At 34.6% G+C, this 24,198-nt stretch overlaps 1 protein-coding gene across 1 annotated transcript in view; it reads right to left on the minus strand.

Annotated features, from left to right (window-relative positions):
• Nucleotides 1-24,198, minus strand: part of SKAP1 (src kinase associated phosphoprotein 1) — a 502,719-nt gene that overhangs the window by 22,862 nt on the left and 455,659 nt on the right. The window contains exon 10 of the mRNA XM_087915468.1: nucleotides 23,706-23,815. Coding sequence (XP_087771594.1) covers nucleotides 23,706-23,815 — 110 coding nt within the window. The remainder of the gene's footprint in view (nucleotides 1-23,705; nucleotides 23,816-24,198) is intronic.

Below are 24,198 nucleotides of genomic sequence, written 5' to 3' on the forward strand. Positions count from 1 at the left end.
TCAAATTCCAGCCAATTCAATTTTTGATGCTATTCCTTCAGTACTTGTCTTTCAGCTAAAAGTCCCAGATATTTTTACACATGCATATTTTGCTTGCAGGCATACTGCCTGATGACTCTCAATCTTATAGCAACCTGATTGAAGTTCCAGACACACGACAAGGGGTCTGTGTAAAGATGCTTTTTGAGTAAAGATTGGGCTAATGAAATGATATATACTGATTGCTCATAAAGACACAACTGAAAAGATTTTATGACAATATGATGGCTTTTAGAATGATCCTTTTTGGAAGGATTTTCAGTTCCAAAATCCATATTGTAGTTGTTAGAAACTTGAAATAATGCTTTTATTTATGATTTTTTTAAAAAATTAAATCTTACTTAATTTTAGCTTCTCAAGATTGTAACATATGACTTTCCATTTTCATCTTTGATCGGACAATGATATCCTCATCTTTTGGTTTGATAAAGCCTAAAATTTCATCTATAAATTATTGTTGCTTACTTTGTAATTTTTGTTTGGTTTGGGTCTATTTTCTGATGCTGCAAGTTAACTTTGGCAATGTCACATTGCATGACATTGGTTACACTTTTTATTTCCATCACTATATGTGATAAAACTGATCTAGGGGAATTTTGAATTAGACCAAATGTGAATTTTTAACAGGCATACATTTCAGGACCCTCAGAGGTGTCAGGAATGACCTGGACATGAACTTAAAATTTTAATTTATCTTTCACAGTCTTCCCGATTTTCCCATATAGTTGTCTTGTTTTGAATTTGCCCATAGCTGCAACTAATGGCTGTTAGGATCTATATGTTAGTGTGTGTATCCTGTTGTGTGTGAGAAAAAGTGTACATCGTGAAAGTATATGTGGTGAAGAAATTAATCAAGCAAGTCAAACACCAAATTTAAACAAATCAAGTATAGAGCAGTTCTAAAGAAAGCCATTGATTTTGATGAAGGTGTTAGTCTTTGCCACTGAATTTGTAGAATTATCTAATCTGTGGGCTTTGAGAAACTCAGAAAATAATTAATATAAACCTAGAGTTTTCTGACTTTCTAACTTTTTTGAATTTCCTGAGAAAGACAGACGATCTTAAACCTGCTTGGGTAAATAATGTAATAATGCACTCCTTGGCTGCCCTTCTCCAGTGATTCATGGAAATGTGGGATTCATGGGGATTACAGAAGAACCAAAGGTAACCAAATATATTTTTAGGGCTGGCCTTCCTGTTAGAGTGACAATGTTTCCTGGAGCAGTAACAGACTGGATTCTGTAATATAACATGTCCTTTCTTAAAATCAAGCATTCTTTCCTTCTATGCTGGATAGAAGTTGAACAGTCACCACCAGTGTTGAGATGAAATTCAATTGATCAGATCTAGAAGTGAGTAAGAAAAATCTTCCCCTTCTGCTCAGGCACTAAAGTGTCTTCAACTGACTCTTTTCAAGAGGCTCAAACATCTTTTTTTCTGTAACCCTTAATCCCTCCCTTCCACTACTTGCCTGAATATTGTAATGGAATCAAGAAGGATGGGATTGAAAATCATGAACAATCTGTAGCATTACTCATTACCTTCCAATATATACAAGCCCCAGGCTATTGCCTGATCTTGCCAGCTATTGCCACTGCCAATGAACTAGCTGCTTTTGGGATAGCGATGAGTCTCAGAGGGAAAAAAAAAGCATGCTGGAATAATTCACTCTTGAGAGGTTTTAATCCCTCATTTGGAAACTCAAAGGGTTTTTGAAACTCAAAAACATTGAAAAACAATGAATAAATCAAGTTAAGAGATGTGATTGTTAAGAAATCCCCTCCCTGTGTGTGTGTTTAGGTGCCTGTATATGTGAACGTGTATCTAGGAGATGTAAGGGGGAAATTGGACACATTCTGGTTTGCCAAGATATTCAGGCGGAGACTGATGCTGTTTGTTACATCATCTGTTCAACAGAGGTGTTGCTATAGCAGCTGCTTATAGCTTCATTTCCTGGATACCCCCCAGGGGGGTGTCACAGCCGGATCCACCTGCTCTTTTACCCTACCCTCGGCGGGGTCATCTTAAGGTCGCCAAAATAAATGAACGTCGTTGCTAATGATCTGTTTGCTGGCTGTTTATTCTCCGGGAGTGTCAGGGGCGCTCACATTTAGTAAACTCATTATGGGTCCAATTAGACTTCACCATTGCTAGATATTTAACTCTTTTTTCCTTTTAAATTAGCATTTTAATAACATTCTATCCAGCAAGGATGGGTGGAGGGGCACAGGGAACAAAATGACCGTTTTTCACGGACAAAAACTTCTTTAGCCTTAGGTGGAACTTTAATAGCAGATCTGTGAAGGTGGCATGGGAACAGGTCCACATTCCATAAACACACACACACATACACACACATACATGCGTGCGCGCACACACACAGAGACACACAGAGACACACACACAGAGACACACAGACACACAGACACACACACACACACAGAGCACCATTGTTCCAGGGAAGAAATGACAGAGGGTGTATGAGGTGGTGGGGGTGGAGGGAGCTAAAGGAAACATTTCTATTTGCTTTATCACACACTTGATTTCCTAAATTTGTTCAGCAGCCAATTATTTTCAGCGTTAACGTCTTGAGCTGCTCGCATCTGATGAAAATGAGCAACCATCAGATTTAAACTTTGGAAGTGACCTGTGAAGGGGTTTGAAATAATCACGTAAAGGACTCAATTTATTTTAGATTCCCCTGGCTGGAAGAACCATCCAAAAGAAAAAAGAAAAGTAAGAAGGGTGGAAAAATTAAAAGAATCCAACACTGATTAGATGATTAAAATTATCAAAATATCTCTTGAATAGAACCCTCCAGAGAGTTACTTCTTTTAAAAAGGTCACTCCAATTATTTTCATGTCTTTTCATTCTTTGAGAATTCCTCCCTACGTGGAGTAATTTTTCCATCCTCCCCACCTTGAGCAGCATCTAATGGTCAATTCTGCAACTGAAAGGGTGAATGAGAATGAGGGAATCACACCCATTAGTTTTCAACAAGGATCAGTGACTATTTTAAAATGTCAGGATTTTGTATAGTCATACCTCACATTAATTGTAGCACTCTATTCTATGTTTATTTATGAAGAAATGAGCAACAATTTGTCAATAAAACTTACTCCTAAGTAAATGTTCTTGAGAAAGCTCCTAAGAAAAGGACTATGGAGGAAGTCATTGTTTCTGGTTGTGGCATGCTGTGTTCGTAGGATTCAAGCAGAATGAGGAGGCTGCCTTAGGCAAGAGAAAATAGATGGCATTTTGGGTGTGTGTGAGAGAGTTAGCAGCTGTTTTGTTCTACTGGAGCTATCTCGGCTACCCTGCTTCATCTGAGCCCTATAACCAACTCAGATTAAAAACAGGGGCTGGATTCTGCCCCATCAGAGGTATTGACCTACAAGTCACTTAGAGAGCAGATGGTACCAAGAAGTAGAAACCACCCTCTTTCATCTCATGCAGCTAATTGCCTTGGTCTGAATCTGTGTCCAAGGAGGTTCTTTTTTTAGACATCATGCCTACTGCTCTTCTAAGAATTAAATCTATTTTAAACAGACATTTTACTTATTATTAACCATAACCATCCAGAAGTTGTGAATACTCCAAAACTGGACGTTTTAAAGAAGAGATTGGACAACCATTTGTCTGAAATGGTATAGGGTTTCCTGCCTGAGCAGAGGGTTGGACTAGAAGACCTCAAAGGTCCCTTCCAATTCTGTTATTCTATTCTATTTAGCTATTTATGATTCTATGAACCCATGCCATGCCCTTCCTTTGTGAATTTCAAAGGCTCAAATTATCACACCTTGTCTCTTGATCACCATTCATGGCTATTTATTAATTTATTCACAATACACAATATGGAGAAGCAGCTTAAATATATGTAGTAGTCCAATAACTTTTAAAGTTGGTAGTGCGATCTGTGGATGGAATCTGACCTGAATGCAACAGCTTACTGACAAACCCACATCTCTGATGTTGTTTTCTTTCACTCTCAGCATTCACTACTAGGTATTAAGTCTACTGTGAAACATTTTAAGTCACCTGCAGAATTTTATAAGCATGAACTATTTTTGTAAAAGTATATCTATGACTGTCTGAAAAATCATGCAGAGAAATGATTTGAACAACAGATAAATAATTTATACAGTGCTTCCTTGATGCAACATGCATATTACTCTTACAAAGGATGTTGCTTCTGAACACTTCCCTAAGTTTTTGTTAAATATTTCCCTAACAATTAAATCTAGAGCATCAAGGAAAAGTATTTGGATACTGCTCTTCCTGCAGGAATTATTTTGCATTCATGTATGTAGAGAATAGCACTAAACATTAGATTCCCTAATGATTGTTTAATTTGGTACAGTCCTCTACATAATTCTTTCTACACCTTTTTTTATCAGCAATATATTATTATTTCCAGATTATAGATAGGAGAATGGTATTAGAGCATTTTCATCTGATAATATTTCATATCATATCAGAAGTTCAAAACATGCTTCAGTCCAGTTACTTGAGGATGATCCATATTAGTGAAATCAAGAACTGGGAATGATTGGACCTCATCAGAGTAAAACCCAGAGGTGGTATTCAGCAGGTTCTGACCAGTTTTGGAGAACCGGTAGCAGAAATTTTGAGTAATTCAGAGAACCGGCAAATACCACCTGAGTGGAGATTTTACAGTATCCTTCCCCTGCCACGGACACCAACCTCACCCACAGAACCGGTAGAAATTTTTTTTTGAATCCCACCACTGGTAAAACCTGATTATTAGAATAATTATTTTCTCCACGACTTAGCGTTGCCATTTATATACAGCTAAAACAAAACCAAATAGTCACAGATTGCAGAAAATTTGCACATTTAAAAATATCTATTACAATTTAAATAAAAATATGGTACAACATATCCTTAACTGCTTGCCTACTTAGTTTGTCTTAGAATAATTTGATGTTCATGGGCATTTTAAAGCTCTCATTTCTACATTCTTTTAATTATTTATTTCTTAAAACTGGGTTTGGCCAGGTAGATCATAAAGAATTATAAAAAGAGAATGCAGTATTGCTTTCCTCAAGTTATCAAAATTAATTTTGGTTTACCCTTGCGGGGATCAATGTTTGTTTTAACATGTTCAATTAATGGCATATGAACTGCATCTGAAAACAAGGATTTTGCCCAAGGCCAAGACCAAATTAGAGGTTTCTGGTATATTGCTTCCACTCTTAGCCACAATAATTTGCCAACTTATTTTTCAGCCTGTGTTATATAATACTGCCAATCTCTGCCTGACTGTATCAGCATGTGGGCTGCATGGATAGAATTTGTACATTCTACTGCCACAAGTCCCTAGCCAAAGGCTGATGGAAAGTAATGCTGGGAACCACAATAATATTCAATTATAGTTTCATCAGAACTACAACTTTTTTGCTGATATATTATGGGCAATTTCATATTAAAAATGTAATGTTGTTATTTTCACTAAAATCTGTGTCACTTAGAATATATAATTGTATCATTATCTGAATTTGGAATTCAGAATGTAAATTTGTAGATTGATAGAGCTGTTTGGAAATGCCTTCTTGCCCACCTACTTTTTTTTGAATGAATACCACTTTTCATCTCCAAGTTCACCTTAGGAAAAAACAAAAAGCTATGCATAAAATCTATCTGCCTGCCTGCCTGCCTACTTATCTACCTTCTTACCTATCTACTTTTCTCTCTCTGTCCTCCCTCCCTCCCTCCCTCCCTCCCTCCCTCTTCTTTGATAGATTTAATTGGCTAATAATTGTAGTATCACCACCTTTTCTGTAAGTTCCAGTGCTGTTTTGTTTCCTTTCTTTGCATGTCAACACTTACATAAATAACTGCGCTTTCCCAAATATTTGTCATATAATTGTGATGCCAAGAAGAAGCTGAGCTTATATTGTAGATAAATAATCAGCATATCATGGACCATATATTACAACAATCTACATACACAAATACATATTTATTCAAATCCAAAATATTTTTGATAATTTGGATAAACAGTTTTTGTTAAATAATTGATAATCACTTATCAACTCTTTTTGATCAACGAAAAATAATCTAATGATTCTGGAGATATTCCTGTGATACTATGGCAAGAGTAGCATTTGGATTTTTCGCCAGTCATAATATCTCCAGCAATCCATAAACATTATTCCATACTTACTAAAATCACCTTTGAACAGTGTACCTACTTGCACATTACCCAAGAGAGAATGCTGATTTGTATATAATATAAGGTATAGAAACTGAAAATATATGCTATAATGTAAATACAAATTGATACATCTTGGAGAATACTCTGATCAGGTGACCTGCGTTCCCGCTATTCGATTCGCTATCCAATTACTGACCACTGATTTTCAATTTACTTTTTTCTCTTTTCTCGTGGCTTCTTCTTCTTCTTTTTCTTCAGCGTTTGTCTCGCGCTCGGGCGAGGTCCGCTAATGTCCTTGAGTACTGCTTCCACACCTCTCTGTCTGCCACGTGTGTCGGGTCTGCCTTCTCGTGGCTCTTTATCATTAAACTGCATTTCAGACAGAGACTTCTTTAAATACATAAATAAAATGGGGCTTTCTTTTTATAGTCATTTAAATATAATTATTGTGTAACAATGATACATATCTATCACCACTATCCCCTAACATATACAACTAAATAAATATTGATATCATGAAAAAGCCAACATATGCTTTTTGGTAAACTTGGATTATATTCAAAGTCTTATGTATGCATTGAAGACACTGCTTCATTTATGTAATATCAGTGAAAATATCTGTGAAATAAATTGAGCTTCAATATGGATTAGTTTCTGGCAATTATAATTTTAAAAGCTCACCAAGAAGACCAAATTGGACACATTAAGCTAGGCTATAAACCTGAGAAGGACCTATATTTTATTTATTTACAAATGTGAGAAAAGAGATAAATATATAATAAAATATAAATAAAACATGTGTAGGAGAAAACAGTCCAGCTATAAGTTCTTTAAAGCAGTAGCATTACAAAGACAGAACTACTTCACACTTAATTCAAATACACGCTGCAACTGAACCAGAAATAAAACTTGAATACAATTGATGTCATGGGATCACACTGGATCTTCTTTCAAATTGGCATAGAACCTAACGGGGAAGTGCCCTTAATCTTTAAACCTGTTAAAGCCATAGTAATTGGCATAGCAAATTAAGAGTAGTATAGGCATAATAAAGTAAAGGCATAGTAGTAGTATTTCCAGATTAGCAGCTCCTAGCTCTATCATTTAGATTTCTTGCACTGTAATCTTCAAGCAGTATTGCAATTGCTGTTCTACCTCACTGAGGTTGAAGATTTAAGTCTTTTTATGTTTTCTATTGTATTTCACCCAGACTTCCAGTTACCATTTCTTCTTCGGGACTACAAAAACTCCTACCTCAAGGCTAAAAAAAAATTAAAGCATGTTGACTCTGTTGGAACAGATGGACGATTAGTGCAGCACAGACAGATATCCATATTTCTATATTCCTATAAGTCAATTTTCCAAACATGGCATTGCTTTAACCATTTTTTTTCTATTCACATTAGAAAATTTAAAATTTGGCCCAAGTGGCTTTTTAAGTATGATTTTAAGCATATTGAAATTTGAATTATTTCAGGATATGTAAACATTAATTACTTTAGGGAAAACTAGAAAACTGAGCTGGGTGCAGGCCTTCTGTGGAGAAATGGTAATAATGAAAAACTTTTCCCCCTAAAGATACATTTTCAAAATTATGCTGGAACTCTTAATTCAAACACAAATACTGATTTGTAGATATTATCTACACACCATACAATGTATGTTGTCATTCAATAGATCACAACTCATTATAATGTAGAAAAATAGTAATTTTCTAAAAAAATAAGGGCCAAGTTTATATATTATAATGAAAATTATATTAACATTCCACTTCTTTCTTGAAATATTTGGGATTTTCTGCTGTCTAAAAAAAGGTGAAAAGAGGAAAAATAAGAAAACAACTGCACGGTAGTATTTTCTGCATCTTGTCCATCCCCTGAAATTAACAGATTTATATGGTTCTATCTATAGTAGATTTATTATAAATCAGTAGAACTTGAAATTGAAAAAAAATCAATCCCATTAATTTCAAGATTCCTCTAAATATGACTATAGGGCTCTTGATTGTGAAAAAACACTGAAGAAAAACCAAACTGCTCTACAACAATTTACTAACTGTTCAGTCTCTGGTACAGTGATAACATGTATAAAATGCATGCATTATATAGCTATTGTTATGCATTTCTATTACAATGAACCAGACACAAGATCCATATATACACATGTTTATGACAGAGTTAAGAAGAATAACACTAGCAGTACCAACTAATAATACGTTATAAATTGTCAGATAATGCAAAAGTAGGGATAAAAAAGGGAAACGGAATGGAGCAAAAGAGAAGGGAATAGCAGAAGGTATACAGAGAAATATCATGGGACCAAAAATTAGGCATGCTTAAATTATTTATGATCCTTCCACATATAAGAACACATTTAATGGAAAATATTATTAAATTCCTGTTTATGGACAAATATTATGTACTATAGGAAATACGTTTAAAACTCCATTCTCTGGCCTACTGTATCATTTTTTTTTATCAAAGACCTGCTGGGCTGGAACAAGTTCAGCACAACTTATTCAATTACAGTTCTGAAAGCCAATACTTGTGAGATGACAGCAATGGTAACAATTGAATATTCTGAAAAATGAGATTTTTTAAATGCTCTTTTCCCAACTAGATGTCCTTTAATAGTTCTACATCTGAGACAAACTGGGGTTATGATGCTAGAAATGCCCAAAATGTATGATGCTATATTTACTCTCATTTTAATTCGAAAAAAATTTCTACCAGAAAGAACAGATAGCAGCATAAGTGTTCAGAAATGTTCTAAGCAGCCTGTCTCTCTTAGTCTTTTAGCTTTAAAGGGAGTCTTACCAAAATCCAGATGTTCATAATTTCATAGATGAGATATTCTGATGCAATACTTTGATCCTTGTGGCCTAGATACATGGGATACTCCTATTGTGTTTTTCCCCAACAGCCCACACATCAGATGAAGACTACAGAGTCAATAACATTCTCATGGGTAACTTGCTAATCTGACTTTCTTTGAAGTCATAAGTTTATGCATAAGAATCTATCATCTGGAAATATCCTCACATTTTCCTTCCCTTACATTTAGTCATATGTCAACATTGTCCAAGACAATAGGTATTCTCATCATATTTCCCAGGTTTCTGTAAGTCAAATAAAAGAGGAAAAAAATAAGAGTACTCCCCAATTCCTTGCTGCTTTTCCCTTCAGTTGCACAAGAAAGAACTCAAGGACAATTTGAGGAATGGCAAAGGAAATAGACCAAAGAAAAAACAGGAAGAAAAACCTTTTTGGGGGGGTCCATTTTTGACAGCAGTAGTTAAAATGTTTATTTTTTTGTATCAGCTCAGCTGCACCTTCAAAACTGTCATTTCATTAAAAAAAAATCAACAGCACAAGCTATTATTTGGAGATAGCAATAGCAGGATATATCTAGATTCGTTATGCTATTTTAATTAAATTCTGCATTATGGCTTGTGACAACTTCATTGCTAAAACACAAATGAATGTGGAATTAAAGTGTTAGTTAGACTTTCAGTATCATAATATTTGGGGATCTTTTTTGTTTTGACTCTTCATATATTCTTTTTCCTTTTTTATTCCTCATCCTCCACCTTTCAGTTTAACAAAGAAAGAAGCCATAAAATCAAGATGTTTGTTCATTTATAGATGGAGTAGGCAAGGGAAAAAGAAAAAGGAAAAGAAAGGAAGAAAAGAAAAAGATAGGTTATAATCATACAACTCTACCACAAACTCTCTTCTGCGGATTCTCTGATAGCGGGAAGAATTCCTTTGATGGGAAAATGTTTGAATATTAATTGTGTTTGTAACGCTTATCTTTCAGACCCGGCTCCTTGTAAATGATAGTTCTCACGGCTGTGGGATTTAGCTTCTTTTGTGCAGCATTTAATAGCCAGCTTTTAATTTTTTTTTTTCAACTGTTGATTCGTTACCACTTTGACACAATAGCAGCTCCTGAAAGTTCATACAAATTTTATTCTTGATTATAGCAAATGAAGCAAAAGCAGTTTCTCCAGTATCAGCCGCCCCTTCTATTCCCCCCCACCCCCACCTTTGACTACACCAGTAAACTTGAAAAGAGTTATGGGGCTAAGGCAAACTTATTTTATTCCCAGAACTGTAACCCCCGATCCCATCAATCTATTTGCTTCTCTGCTAATGAAAAGCCAAGGCCGCATGTGACATTTCGTGGCACCAACCACTTTAAATGTTACTGACATCAATCGGGTTTTTAAATGTTACTTGCATCTCATACGGATCAGGAAATGGTTTTATAATTATCTCCTGCTCTCTAAACGCACTGATTTTCACGTTGTTGTTCTTTTAAGAATGTCTTGATCACGGCCAAATTAAATAACAATATATATTTATATTCTGAAGTTCTAAGAGATTGATTAAATAAATAAATAATTTTACAAGAAAACAAGTTTTGTGACTAATGCACAGGCAACTCTGGTATGTTAAAAAAAGAGATTCTAAAATATGATTTTAAAATATTTTTGCACAACTGTAATTAGATTATGACTGCAGTACAGGTTACTAAAAAAATAAATATCAGAAAAAATTATCAAGCAAATGTGAGATTTTCTGGCTAAAGATTGGGCTGAACCAGTGTTGCACATATTTCTGAACTAATAGCTTAAACAAAACATTTATTTCTACTAGTATCATCTTCCCAAGAAATAATCAGTATGACTAATTATTAACATTTCTATTGTCAATTTATAACCTAGTTCTCTTTGCTCCTCATAACCAACTTGGGAAGATTAGTAAAGTGTTTAGAACTAAATCTTTGTCTAATAAAAGCAAAGTTGGTTCTAGTCAAGAGTTTGTTATAAACCTGCTTTTGGAAAATGGAAGGAATGTCATATTTAAAGACACACATTTCCTTGATAATATATTCAAATGGAAATGCATTGAATCCACTACATACACTACATAACTAATACATTTGCAATATTTCAGCCTCAACAGCCTACAATGATATGTTTTAAAGATTTATGTGATAAAAAATTACTCAGAGATGAATGGAGTTTATTCTGTGCCAGATTGGGAGGTATAAGGAATTAAACTACTGTCTTTAGCAGTGCATTTATTATTACCTCTGACAAGGAATAAAGACTTTTACAGGGTCCATGATAAATTTCTGCATAAAATAAACAGGGTGGTGGAATTGCACACATACAACTATACATATATTATATCTAAATATTGCATTAGCACAAGAAAATTGTATTTGAGATAGAAAACTAAATATTACCTACCACAATGAACAAGATAATTTAGAAATGAATTGACTGAAAGCAAAGTCTCTTATTATATAAGGCACTGTTATATTCTAGAAGAGATATTTAAATGAAAGATTGTGTCTAGAAATAAGCAATCTTACAATATCTGGATATTAAGATTCCTATGTGTTATTAGAAAAGGCTAACAGAGTGGGCACAATTTGGCATAGTTTTAGCCAGAGGAGATCAATTATAAATTATAATTCCATCTTCTCTGGAGACAAGAAGAAAACTTCACAGAAAGTCACATCAATGATTTTCTGGATTCTGATATTCTATTCCAACTCAAAGGAGATGGGGTTTAGGAAAAAATGACAAACCACTTCTTAAACACATAACTTACTCACTGGGAGGCAGAAATTTCCTCAATATGTCAGACCTATAAATATCTCACCCAGCCATCCTTAATGGTAACTAAAATCTGTTACTTCACTGCCTCATGATAGGGCCATCCCTGACCTAGAGTTCATACTTGAAGATCATAGATGGGAGATTAGTTTTAACAAGCTTTAAGCCCTCTGTCAAAGCAAAATAATAAAGGATGGATTTTCCCTGAGACTTTCTGTGCTTGCTTATTAGTGAAATGGGGATAATCCAAATTAATGATTTGGTTATAAAAGCAGGTGGTAGCAGTTTCTCCAAATTAATTAATATACAGGATAAAAGAGTATTTGTATGTCTGTTGTATAGCTTTGTTGTTTATTATTTGAATGCCAGTGAAATGTACAGTATATCCAAGATAGCTGAAAGTATAGATTTTGAAATCATATGAAAGAGACAGAAGCTACATGTGAGCCTTTGAAAATGAATATTCTGAAGATTATTTCATATTTTTGAACTGCATGATATAGTTGTAATCAGGGAAAAAACATGGATAAAAACACGGATTCCCCATTTTTTCAATATTCTTCCTTTCATGTTAAATGGGGGGGACCAGGGCCACATTTGTAAAAATGCAAAACTAGTGAAGGGTGTTTCTTCTAGATCAGTTAACATGTATGAAGTAAACAGCACTCCTCTTCTTAAATACAGTGGGATAGTTTGACAATTTTGGAGGCAACAATAATAATAAGAATGTTTATATTTTCAGAAGAATAGTCAACTTATGTTCATGGCATAAAACAAAACCAGAATTAAAGGAAAAGAAGAGGATTTCAATGTTATAAACAGATATTAATTTTAGAATGCCACACCCAAAGGACAGCAATGGGTTATTACTGACGTGGGATTATATTATTTCATCTTTGCCCAATTTGGGACTACATAACCTTTATAGAAAACTATGTGTAGAAAACTACATGGGTGAAATAAATCGTCTTGGGGGGGGTGTTATTTCTGGGTGGTTGGTTCTTGTCTGAGGGTGAAGATGAAGGGGGCTGTGATAGGGGAATCTCTCTGAAGGGGGGAACATGGGTGGGGAAATAGCCTTAAGCCTGAATTTGACCGGTGAATGACCGTTGCCTTCTAGCTGACCTCAGAATCTATTCCCAAGCATTTCTGATTCTATAGTCTCCTGTCCCCATGAGGGTTATTAATGGGAACCCCCCCCTCACCATTCTAGCCATCTTTTCATTACAATGCAGCTTATTAAGAATGACATGATGGGGGTATAGGTAGAAGGAAGAGGAAATATATGTAGGTTTTTAACAGCAACTTACCAAAATAGTCTTAGTTGAAATGAAGGTTCATAGCACCATCTGACTGTTCTTTCACTCCTGCTCTCCCTGCCACCCCCATCCAATGCTTTGCATCTGACTCCTAAATTCCCACAAAAAGACCACTAGATGTCACCCGCCTCCTCCTTTCATTTCAGGATCTATGAAAATAGGATTGTACTTTAAAGCAACAGTTCCGAATTAATAATATTGGAATATTTTGTTTGTCTTATCACTTCCAACAGAAAAAGAGAGGGGAGGAGGGAGGGAGGGAGACACACACACACACACACACACACAGAGAGAGACAGAGACAGACAGATTGATTTTAAAATAATTATTCAAATATAAAAATCTTCATTCTTGATTTATGGGATGGGGAAATGGGGTGACTTATGGGATGACTGCAGAGCAGTGGCATTGTCTGAGTTCCTTAAACTGGTGCCCTCTAGTGTTGAATTACAGTTCCCCTCATCCCCAGCCAGCTTGGTTGTTACTAGAGATGATAGGAATGTATCTTCATTCAATTTTTATTTGCTATTTTCCTTTTACATTTTAGTTATTGCCATGGAAAATTGTCTCCAAATACAAAAACACTCAATTTCACTGAGTATAATACTACTTCCTCAATTTTTGGTGGGGTTTTATGGCTGGCTGAAGCTTTTTAAAAATAAGGGTGGCCTGGAAAGACAATTAGGAGCCTTCCAATATGTGATATACAGAATTATATAATGGGAAAAGAGATGGCCAAACCATCTGCTTGCTACAAAAGATAATGATCAATTTATCAGTCTCTGGCCATACTGAAGATTAACAAAATGAGCCTATTACCAGTACTTCTCAAAATTCTGGTAGAATAAAATAATCTCCTTTGATACATTAAGTAGCTCCCCAGAACACATTCTAGACCATTCAAGCAAGCCATGCAACATTCTACAAAGATATTCAAAATTTAGCTTTGAGGATCGTAAGCCATTCTAATTTTTGAAGAACATTTTCTTGACTAAGAAGGTCCCAGCCACTCCACTCTGAACATGCACAAAACATGTGATTAAAAACTATTCTACGTATGATGCCAAGCAAAGATATACAACCTGACATAGAATTGCAACCATTTCTGGCATTCAAATTCATTCAAATATTATATTTTCGGGTACATAGTTTAAAACAAAACATAGTTAGAAATGTATTCCCATCAGCCCAACTACCAGTAGTGACATAGGCTGTTTTTTAGAGTCATCCAAACATCATAAAATAATGGCATTGAAGATGAACTTACATCGTCTCAGTGATGGCTATACGACCTGGGGAATTATGGGAGAATATATTCTCCCATAATTGCTTTGCTCTGATTTTTATTCAATATTTTTTTTAAACATCCCCAGGAAGTTATAATACTTACCTAATTTCAACAGATCATAAACATCTAAATAAAGTATGATTTAGTATCTGGATGGGAGACCATCAGGAAATACCAGAGCTGTGAGTTAAACAGGGAAGGGTGTCTGGGAGTTAAAGGGTGGCAAACAAAAGAAAGCAATAGTAACAAAATGCTGCTAAGAAAACTACAGGGATATATTTGTAATTCCCAGGATTTGAGCTCTCAAGTTTTCACAATTCCGAGGGCTGGGCTGAATTCAATTGCATGTGATATTGATACATTCCTTAGACATGGTATGCTGGATACCTGTAGGGAAATCATTGCTTGTCTAATTCATAAGACTCATCACTCTGTGCCAGTAATACTCTGGTTCCTTTCTAGCTCATAATCCTTCTAATAGATGCCAGACATTGATATCTGAATGAGTGATTTGCAAAGTGTTGTTGAACTCACCAAAATATATAGAAATGAACACTTATAGCAATATATCAAACTGTCTTTCTGTTGTAAAACTACCTGAAGGAATGCAGAGCAGGTCATAGTTGTACTAACCAACTTTTAATGCAATGCAGTTGTAAGCAGTGTAGGGAAAAATGAAAGAGATGGTTCTTTAAAGAAAAAAAAATGGGGCCATCTGGTAACACCAGGGCCAAGCCCAGCTGCCAACACTGGCAAGCTTTGCTACAAGCCTCTAGTGTCATTTAAAAGCACCTGAGAATGCAAGCTGACTCAAGTTGTTGAGCATAACCACTGACTGTTCTGTTAATGGTGCTAGTGAGGAGCTCCAGAACAGCATTATCAATGGCACAAGAGATATGCTGATGGCTTAACACCTCCAGCTTGGCTGTGCACAGTGAAATTGTCCAGGTTTTAATGCTGGAGCCTCACAATAAAGAGGAATGATTAACATTATTTAAAGGGAAAAAATATCAAACCAAAACTGAAGCACATGATATTGTCAAACATTTACAGGATATGCCTTTCCTAAAACAAGAGATCTTAAGAACCACATTAGATAAAAATGCTAAGACTTAATTGATCAAGGCTGGGCTTTACAAAGGATACCTACAGTAATTATATTTCTATTTGGAAATGTTGAGTCAAAGACAGTTTTGGGTCTATGACCTAAAGACTAAGACTATGACCCAAACTGAAGCAAAATCCATTTTAAGTCATACAATCTGCCTGAAATGCCAGTGATTGGGAATCTTAAAAAGCAAAAATCTATTCCAAACTCCATGCATAGTAGAGTTTGCTCCTTCCTGCCCTTGAAGTCCAAATTTTAAATTATTCAGTGGCTAACATGTCCTAGTTTTCTGATGACTTCTGAATGATATTTTCCAGTGACCAAGAGCCTAGATGAATCACAGAGATTCAAATGTACCCTAATATATAGGGAATGTTTCTTCTATTGATCTTAAGCTATTTTTCCCAAATAAATAGTATCTAAGACACTGTGTCACTATAACTACAAAGAGCTAATACGGATAAAGTTTAAAGATAGAGTATCCATTTAAAATTTAATTTTGTACTTTTATCTTCTCATTATGACAGTCACAAGAAAAGCTGCAAATTTAGGAGAAGGAAGGAGGGGTTCACTTAAATAACTTAAAGGGAATGCTATTTCACCAGATTTGTTGCAGAAAATGTTTGGGCAATTTGGCAAAAGAAATGACTTTAATGGTTGCCAATAGTTTTGATACTTTAAAAAAGGAAACAGAAGTAGGATTTAAAAAAGAGATAGGAAAGAAGAAGTCAATAAGATTGAAGAGTCTGTAGGACAATTGGTTGAAGATCAAAGACAAATTACTAACATAGTGGAAATTTTGGAAAGTAAGAAAGAAGTTATAAATAAAGAGCCGGAGAAAGATTTGGACAATTTGGCATTATTGGAACTGAGAGAAAAATAATTTAGTTTAAGATTTAGAGCAATTCCTTAAAACATAGAGAAGATATAAAACAAAAGCTTGTTAAACCTGTCTAATTTCCTGGGTTGGGAGGAAGATTAAACTGTGACAGGGACTTATAAAGTTTATATGATTAATACATATTTTGCAAAATTAAGAAATGTTCCATGATATGTCCTTGTGCAGTTTGTTAGAAAAAGTATTAGATATCAAGTTTGTAGCAGCATTTTAATACTAGACTAGGGATTGATAAAGCAATTGTTCTTTAGTAAATTCCAACTAGAATACTATATAAGTGAAAAGAGATTTTTTTTTCTTGATAAACTTAAATAGAAAATTTCAATTGGATGAGAAAGAGTGTTTTTTTCCTCTTAAACTGAACTCTATGCAGAAAACAAGAGATATTTTTGGGAAAATTTAAAGAATTGGAGGAAATACAATGGAAGTGACAATGACAGATGCAACTAAACAAATTCTACAACAAATACAACAAAACATTGGGTACAATAGGGATGACGTTTTAAAGTATTGCCTAATTATGGACAATTGCTTAATGTAGAATACAAATGCAGCAATGGTTCTAAAAGAGAAAAAAATCATTATTTGAAAAAGTTAAAACAATATGGGATTTACTTACAAAAACACTTATTAGGGAAAAAAGATATAAAGCACAAAAATCTGCCTGAAGAATCTATTTCAACAGGAATGAAAAAGGAGTTACTTGTATATAAATCCTCACCTATATCCAAAACTCATATTGACTGATGATCATAGTAGATAAGTTGGAGTTGACATTGCTTTACAGGGGACCAAGACTTTGATATTAGGAATTTATGTACACAGTCAAAATTAAATAGTATTTTATAAACATAGACAAATTATTGGCTTTTCTGCATGAAAATTGGTGTTTTCTGGGAGATTGCAACGAGGTTGCTTCCCTACTTTTGAGAATTTTTTAAAAAATATACAAGGTACATTATGAGAACATTTAAAAAATATACAAGGTAAATTATATTTTTTTAAGTTTAATGGGATTTGTAATCTGTTGATATATGGAGATATAAAAATTGTGTGATTTTTCTGAAACACATATCTTTTTCAAGAATGGATATGATTTGGATTTCTAAGATGTTGGCTATTAAAAACGTAGATGTTACCAAATACAATTTTGGATCACAATGCAGTGATTTTAACTTTCAAAATGAATAATGGTTCTTTTAAATGATTGTGAAGCTTTTAAAGAAAATTATAATATAAAATAAAATAAAACCTCTTAACACTCAGAAAATTATCAAAACCCTGGCAGCTAAATTCTAATTATGCATTTTCTGCGTCAGTATTGAAAAATTAAAGTAATCATTATAAGAAGATACACTGTTTATGTCACATTAATGTGGACAAATGATATCCAGATATGGGTGGAAAAGTCAATATAGTTCAGGATTTGAATATTTATATTATTTTTTATTTAAATATTTTTTTACAACTAAGTAATAATGCACTATTATTTTATTATTAGGGGGCTGCAGTAGCTCACGTGGTAAGATGTTGGGCTTGTGGACCGTTGAGGTTGGCAGCTCGGCGGTTCGATTCCCATGAGCAAATAAACCGCGCAGGGACAAGAAAGGAGCCCCCCTGAATGCCTACAGGCATTCAAGTGTCCCACGTCCAAAAAATCCTTTCACAGACACAGACAGCCACCTCAGTGATCCCTGGCTAACATATGCCATATACTAAATAAATAAATAAATTTTATTATTCCCGTAATTTTTGCCAAATGTAACTTTTATATCTTATACTTTGATTTATCTTTAAGAATTCCACTATTTAGTGAAAATGCAAACATTAAGGATCAGAAGACCTGGGAAATATTTTTCCTACCTTTTCCCAAATATTCAATATTGGATTGGATTCAGATTTAGTTAGAATGGATCCTAGCTAACTTAATGGCTATATTTTTTTTATTCTAAAAATGGCTACATTTGGACCAATCTCCTTTTTAGGTACAGATGCATAATATTTAAAAGGATGTTTTTAAAATGTAAAATATGATGTCCCTACAAATTCTCATGCCAATGATTCACATATCAATTCCTATGTAACATCATTTTCAGTTAACTGAACTGCACAATAAGGTTATGATGTTGACTAAACTGCACATTACATGCAGGGAACAAAAATGCAAAGACCCTTTTCAACCTGAAAACCTGCATCAATGGCAGAGAAACTGAGTAAGAGGAAGGGAATTAAAATTCTACCCTTTCCCAATGCTTTCTCTCAATAGGGTTATTTTTGTGTTTAAAAAGGGCTGTTAAACTATTTACTGCACATTTTTATTAAGTTTTCACACTAATCAGGAGCCTTTCAGATACTTTGAATATATACAATTGCTAGGATACTTAAAATATATATTCCATATATTTAGGGACTCTAGATTGGGAAAGGCTGATATGGGGTATAATGGTTAATATAAAGACTCCTTGTCAAATTAGCCATTTGGTGGCCAAGCAAGGATCACTGATATGAAAAACAACTCATATTATTAGGGAAGAGATCACATTATTGTATGCACACAAAAGTAGAATTTAAATCTTTATCTCTCTATCTTGTTTATTGAATTTGGTAGTGTGGGATGCAATGTAAAATGCCATTTCAAATACCAATAGTAGAACAGTTTATTATTATTATTATTTGATTGGGATTACCTTACTGCTGAAAAGAAAGAATCTCCATTCCATAAAGTTTAAAGTTACAGTAAATATATGAGGTTAATTTAGTCAGCCCCCCCCTGTCCCATAACATAATGAACACGTCTTTCCTATTTGCTATTGAATCATAACGAACTAAGCCTCCCCCCCTTCTTTCCCATCCCAAAAATCACATCTCCCATGGCTGATGCATGAAATGTCAGACAGGACCTTAGCAGCAGACACATGCACTTCAAATAACACCAGATGGATTTTTATATTAGCTACTATTTCATGTTCAAGGCACAGCAACCGTTCTGCATTTTTTTTTAAAGAAAAGAAAAGAAAAAGCAAGCCTCGGCGCCTGTGCCACACTTGCTTCGGCAAGATTAATTTTGCAAAATTAATTGGGACAAGATTGAGAAGGAAATTAAAATGCAGCAGAGTGAACTGGCATTTCAAACACCCTTTTCTCTTCTTCTCCCAACCCACTTGCTTGCCACCCTTAACAACCCTGCCAAGCTTTATTTTACCTTTGCTTCTTCAATAATCATAGGTGAGCATTATTGCCTCACAAAATTATTTTTTGAAAGGAAAGCACTCAGGAGCACTTGGTTATTCCCAAGGAAGAAGTGATAGAGCTCCATTCAAAGAAATGAAAACAAGGCCATACTCTTGGGTGCTAAGAGAGAAAGGCAGGAAGGCAGCATTTACTAGTCTATGATATTACATGAAAACCTGCAGTGTCTACTTGTCAACTTTGGCAAGTTTAAAATGAGTGAACTTCAACCCCCATAATTTCTCAGTCAGTGGGTCAAAGTCCACCATCTTAAGGTTACCAAGATTGAAAAACATTGATCTACATGATAAAAATGTCTTCCTCAGAGCATTAAATTTAATAGACAAGTTGAAGGGTTTAAGAATGCATTTTGTGATGGCTTATTCTTAAAAGTACATTTTGAATACAAGATGATCCTGGATTATTAAAAAGCCATCATTTCATTATTTGAAGTTTCATCCCCTGAAATTGTAAGAACTGGAAAATTGTTAAAATATTTCCAATAAGTAGTTGCATGGAACCCAAAGAATAAGAAGCATTCATATTGATATTAATGAATTTAAGATGTCCTTGTTCCTCACAAAAGATTAGAGAGAAAGAATTCTGTCCTCTGTTACAAGATTTTCAATAAAACTTAAATGATCCTCCTATTTTAAAATTAAGTTACTTTGATTAAAAAAATATGTTTCCAAAATATATGTTTTTACTGCACTAAAAAAAAAAGATTAAAAAATGACCAATTGTGGCTTCTGGGTGAAATTCCAATTGCTTGGGAGCAACTTCCTGAAAAGTATTATAGAGAGATTTTGGTTTATGTGATATATTGATTTTTTGGGGGGAGGTGGTATCTGCTGTAAAATTTAATTGAAGTATAATGCATTAATGTCTCCTGGAAACCTAGCTACAATGTAAGGAAAGCATGTAAAGAACAAAGTACAACAATACTCTTGCATTTTTAACTTTTGATGCCACTGTGTTAGCACTCAAAATAGTGGGTAGCTTCATGCACTGTAACTCAGTCATTGGTCTGTCACTTTGCTGTTATGGATTGTGTAGATTAAAGTAAAATTGTATTATGGAATATTTATATTTTTTGCTATTTTATGCAACATTACTTCAAGGATTCCTCCAGAATTGAGAAAGTCTATAGAGAAATGTCCTATGACCAAAATTTTGCATGGGACAAAAAGCAAATCTCATTTTTTTATTTCTTTATTTTTACTTCATAACTAAATGTTGTGAAATACACTTCATAAACTACATAGTACAAAGAAGGGAACATAGAATAGGCTTTTGAGTGATTATGAAAGTTGGGCCACTCCATTATTTAGCCTATCACTTTGTTCTTCCCCATTCTCAGCAAAATACAAAGTCAACATATTATACAATAAAAATCCCAGGAACCATAAGAATAAGAAAAAATAGGCATATATTAAGTTTTCATTTCAATTCTAGCATAGGAAATGTCCAATTGCCTTGATAGTGCTGTGTAACCACATGGCTGAGCTGAAATTTGTTTCAAATAATTGTTCTTATAAATACGACATCTTTAAGGTACTGGCAAGTACTGGTCTATATTACAATGTTAAAAAGGGCTTGAGGAAGACAACTTAGATTGTGGTAGCAGCATGTTTGTATCTTCATGAACTGACTTTCAAGACCAATCTTAAATCATTAGGACCCAAAAAGACTTAAGTCTGGAGCTTACTCCTCCTCAGTACAGAAGTAGGTCTTTCTTGTGTAGATTCAACTCTGAAGTTCCTACTTCTTTTCTTTGATTGCTCTGATATGAGTAATTACATAGGAAGTCAGGTTTTTGTCATCTGATATCCAGCTTCTGGGAGCTAGATCTTTACTTAAGACACATTCTTCATTTGCATATCTGTGGTAAAGAAAATACTTCATATTCCCAACCAATTCTTCATCTTCCATTTCTGTAGTTTCTAGCTCCTATCTCACATCTGACCAAGCAGCTCAATTAACTATGTGATTCTTGAGGGATTAAACACATGCTCACATGCTCATAGAGATAAACTATTACTATACATATTTACATGACAGGAAATAAGAATTTCCAGGAGCAATTTTCTGGATTAGAGAGGGAGAACAGAAAGATACAGATGTTTTTATTACATAGAACTGTAGTTTTCAAGGTATTCCAGTTTCAGAAATTTTCCATAATAATTACTGAGCGCCATAACAGGACTCACGTATATTGCAGATATTACTCATTTTTACATATTTTACAGCACCCTCATGGGAAAAAAATACTAGCTGCAGTCAAATAAGAAGATTGCATCATAGAACATAGTTTTCCTTTTTGACACCCTTCTTACATTGGCCAACCTAGACATTGATGAATATATTCCTCCACAAACTACATGTATTCTCTTCCATATCTCCCTTTTCTCAACATCCTAAGTGCACTAATGTTTATTTAAAGATTTTAAAACAAGGCAATAGTAAAACCAATTAATTCTTTCTTTCCTGCCATTCTAAACTCTGTCATTTTGTAACTGCACACCTTCTCCTCCACTGGAATCCACATCTGTTTAGAGTTTAAAATGGTAACTGTACAGTATTGTTTATGCAGCAAGTTTATTAGCAAAGATTAGAAGAATGTCCTGGGCAGTTGATGCAATAGTTATGCCATCCAAAAATTACTGGAATTATCTCAGGAACTTTAGAATTAAAATTGCAACACAGTTTGACTGCCTGAAATCACAATCTGCTCTCATACAGTTTGAATATGCCCTTTGTTTATCTTTTCTTTTTGGTCCTGGGGGTTTGGGCACAAAGATATATGGAAAAACTGCTGCAGGTTCTTGGAGATTCCAACCCTGGGGGAGGGTCCTGGTGACCCAAATATTTGACACATAGTAATATAGGACTTCAAAGAAGTTGAAATGTGACTGAAAGATTGGGCTTTTGCAAGTTCTATTGTGGAATTCTCCAGAGTTTGATACTCTCTTCTGTTTTTAATCATGCACCACTGGAAGAAATTATTTGCTGATTCAGGGTGAAAGATCATTAGTATGCTGATAATGCCCAATTATATATTGCTAGATTGAGGTAGAGATGCTGTGGAAGTCATGCATTGGTAACTGGAGGTTAGGATATTACTGGGACAAAACAAGACAACTAAAACTAAACTAAAATTACACTACTTGCTACTAATAAACATTAAAGCATTTCTTCCCAATAATTACTTTTTACATGGTAATGTTCCCAGCTAAGGAGTTGGTATATGATCTGGGAGCCCTTCAACTGAATTAGCAGGTGGAAATTGTGGTGGTGGGGAGAGGGGGTTTGCTCAGCTCTAGCTACTGCATGATTAACACCCCTACTTTAATCAAGATGACTCATGCCCTGATTATCACAGCCAGACATTATAATGCATTCTATATGGGACTATATTTAGAAATGGTTCCAAATGCGGTGGCAAGACTCCTGAAGGGACAAATCAATTAACGTAGAATTAAATGTATTCACTGTATTTAATGTATTCACTGAAATGGCTCCTGATTGGCTTTCAGGCTTAATTCAAAGCACTTATCATCTTTTTTTTTAGTATCTTCATAGTACTGCTTTATATTATATCATTCAACATCTTGCTAAGGTTGAATCTACCTGATCGGTATGAACACTTAGAGAATCTGGTGACAGCCTCTCACTCTGTGAGGGCTGAGAGAGATGGGTCTCATCAAAGGCCTCCTCAATAGTGGCTCTAACTTTTTGGATCTGGAAGTGAGAATGGATCCATCTCTGCTAGTATTTAGAAAAGCAATTAAAACCAGGTATTCTAGCAGGTATTCAGTTCCTGGTTTGTCCTAGTGTATTTCTTTTAGTTATTTGTTTGGACATTATATTATGATTTTAACTATGTGAAGTAATTGTGTTATTTACTTCCTAGCTGATATTAGACTCCTAGCTGAGTTCAATAGTTATTTGCCTCCTAGCTGATTTCAACAACTTATAAATAAGACATATAAATACATATTTAATAACACTTACCTTACTAATAATGTATATCAAATCACCCCTTTGAAAGGAAAGTTCATCTGGGTGGCCCCCTGTGCAGTTCCACAGACTTTGATAATAATTTGCATAACGTCTTATGAATCCTAAGAGAGAAATTTCATTGCAAAGTTCTCAGTCTCTAAATTCCATTCAAGGAATTGACAGAAATACTGCAGTATAGTTTAAGGCATTTGTTTAAAATGCATACGCACACGCACACATTGTAGTCCTCGGCTATACAACTGAGCCCCAAATTTCCATTGTTAAGCAAAATAGAATGTGAATTTTCCTCATTTTATGATCTTTCTTGCCACAGTTGTTAAAAGAATCACTGTTAAGTTAGTAACATAGTTATTAAATGAATCTGGTTCCCTATTGACTTTGCTTGTCAGAAGATGGCAAAAGACCATCAGATGAACCCAGGACACTGCAACAATCATAAATACATTCCAGTTGAAACTATTTTAAAAACTTAAACAATTCTCAG

The sequence above is a fragment of the Pseudonaja textilis genome, chromosome Z (assembly GCF_049901715.1).
Source record: "Pseudonaja textilis isolate UNSWEBS1 chromosome Z, rPseTex1.2, whole genome shotgun sequence".
Taxonomy (NCBI): domain Eukaryota; kingdom Metazoa; phylum Chordata; class Lepidosauria; order Squamata; family Elapidae; genus Pseudonaja; species Pseudonaja textilis.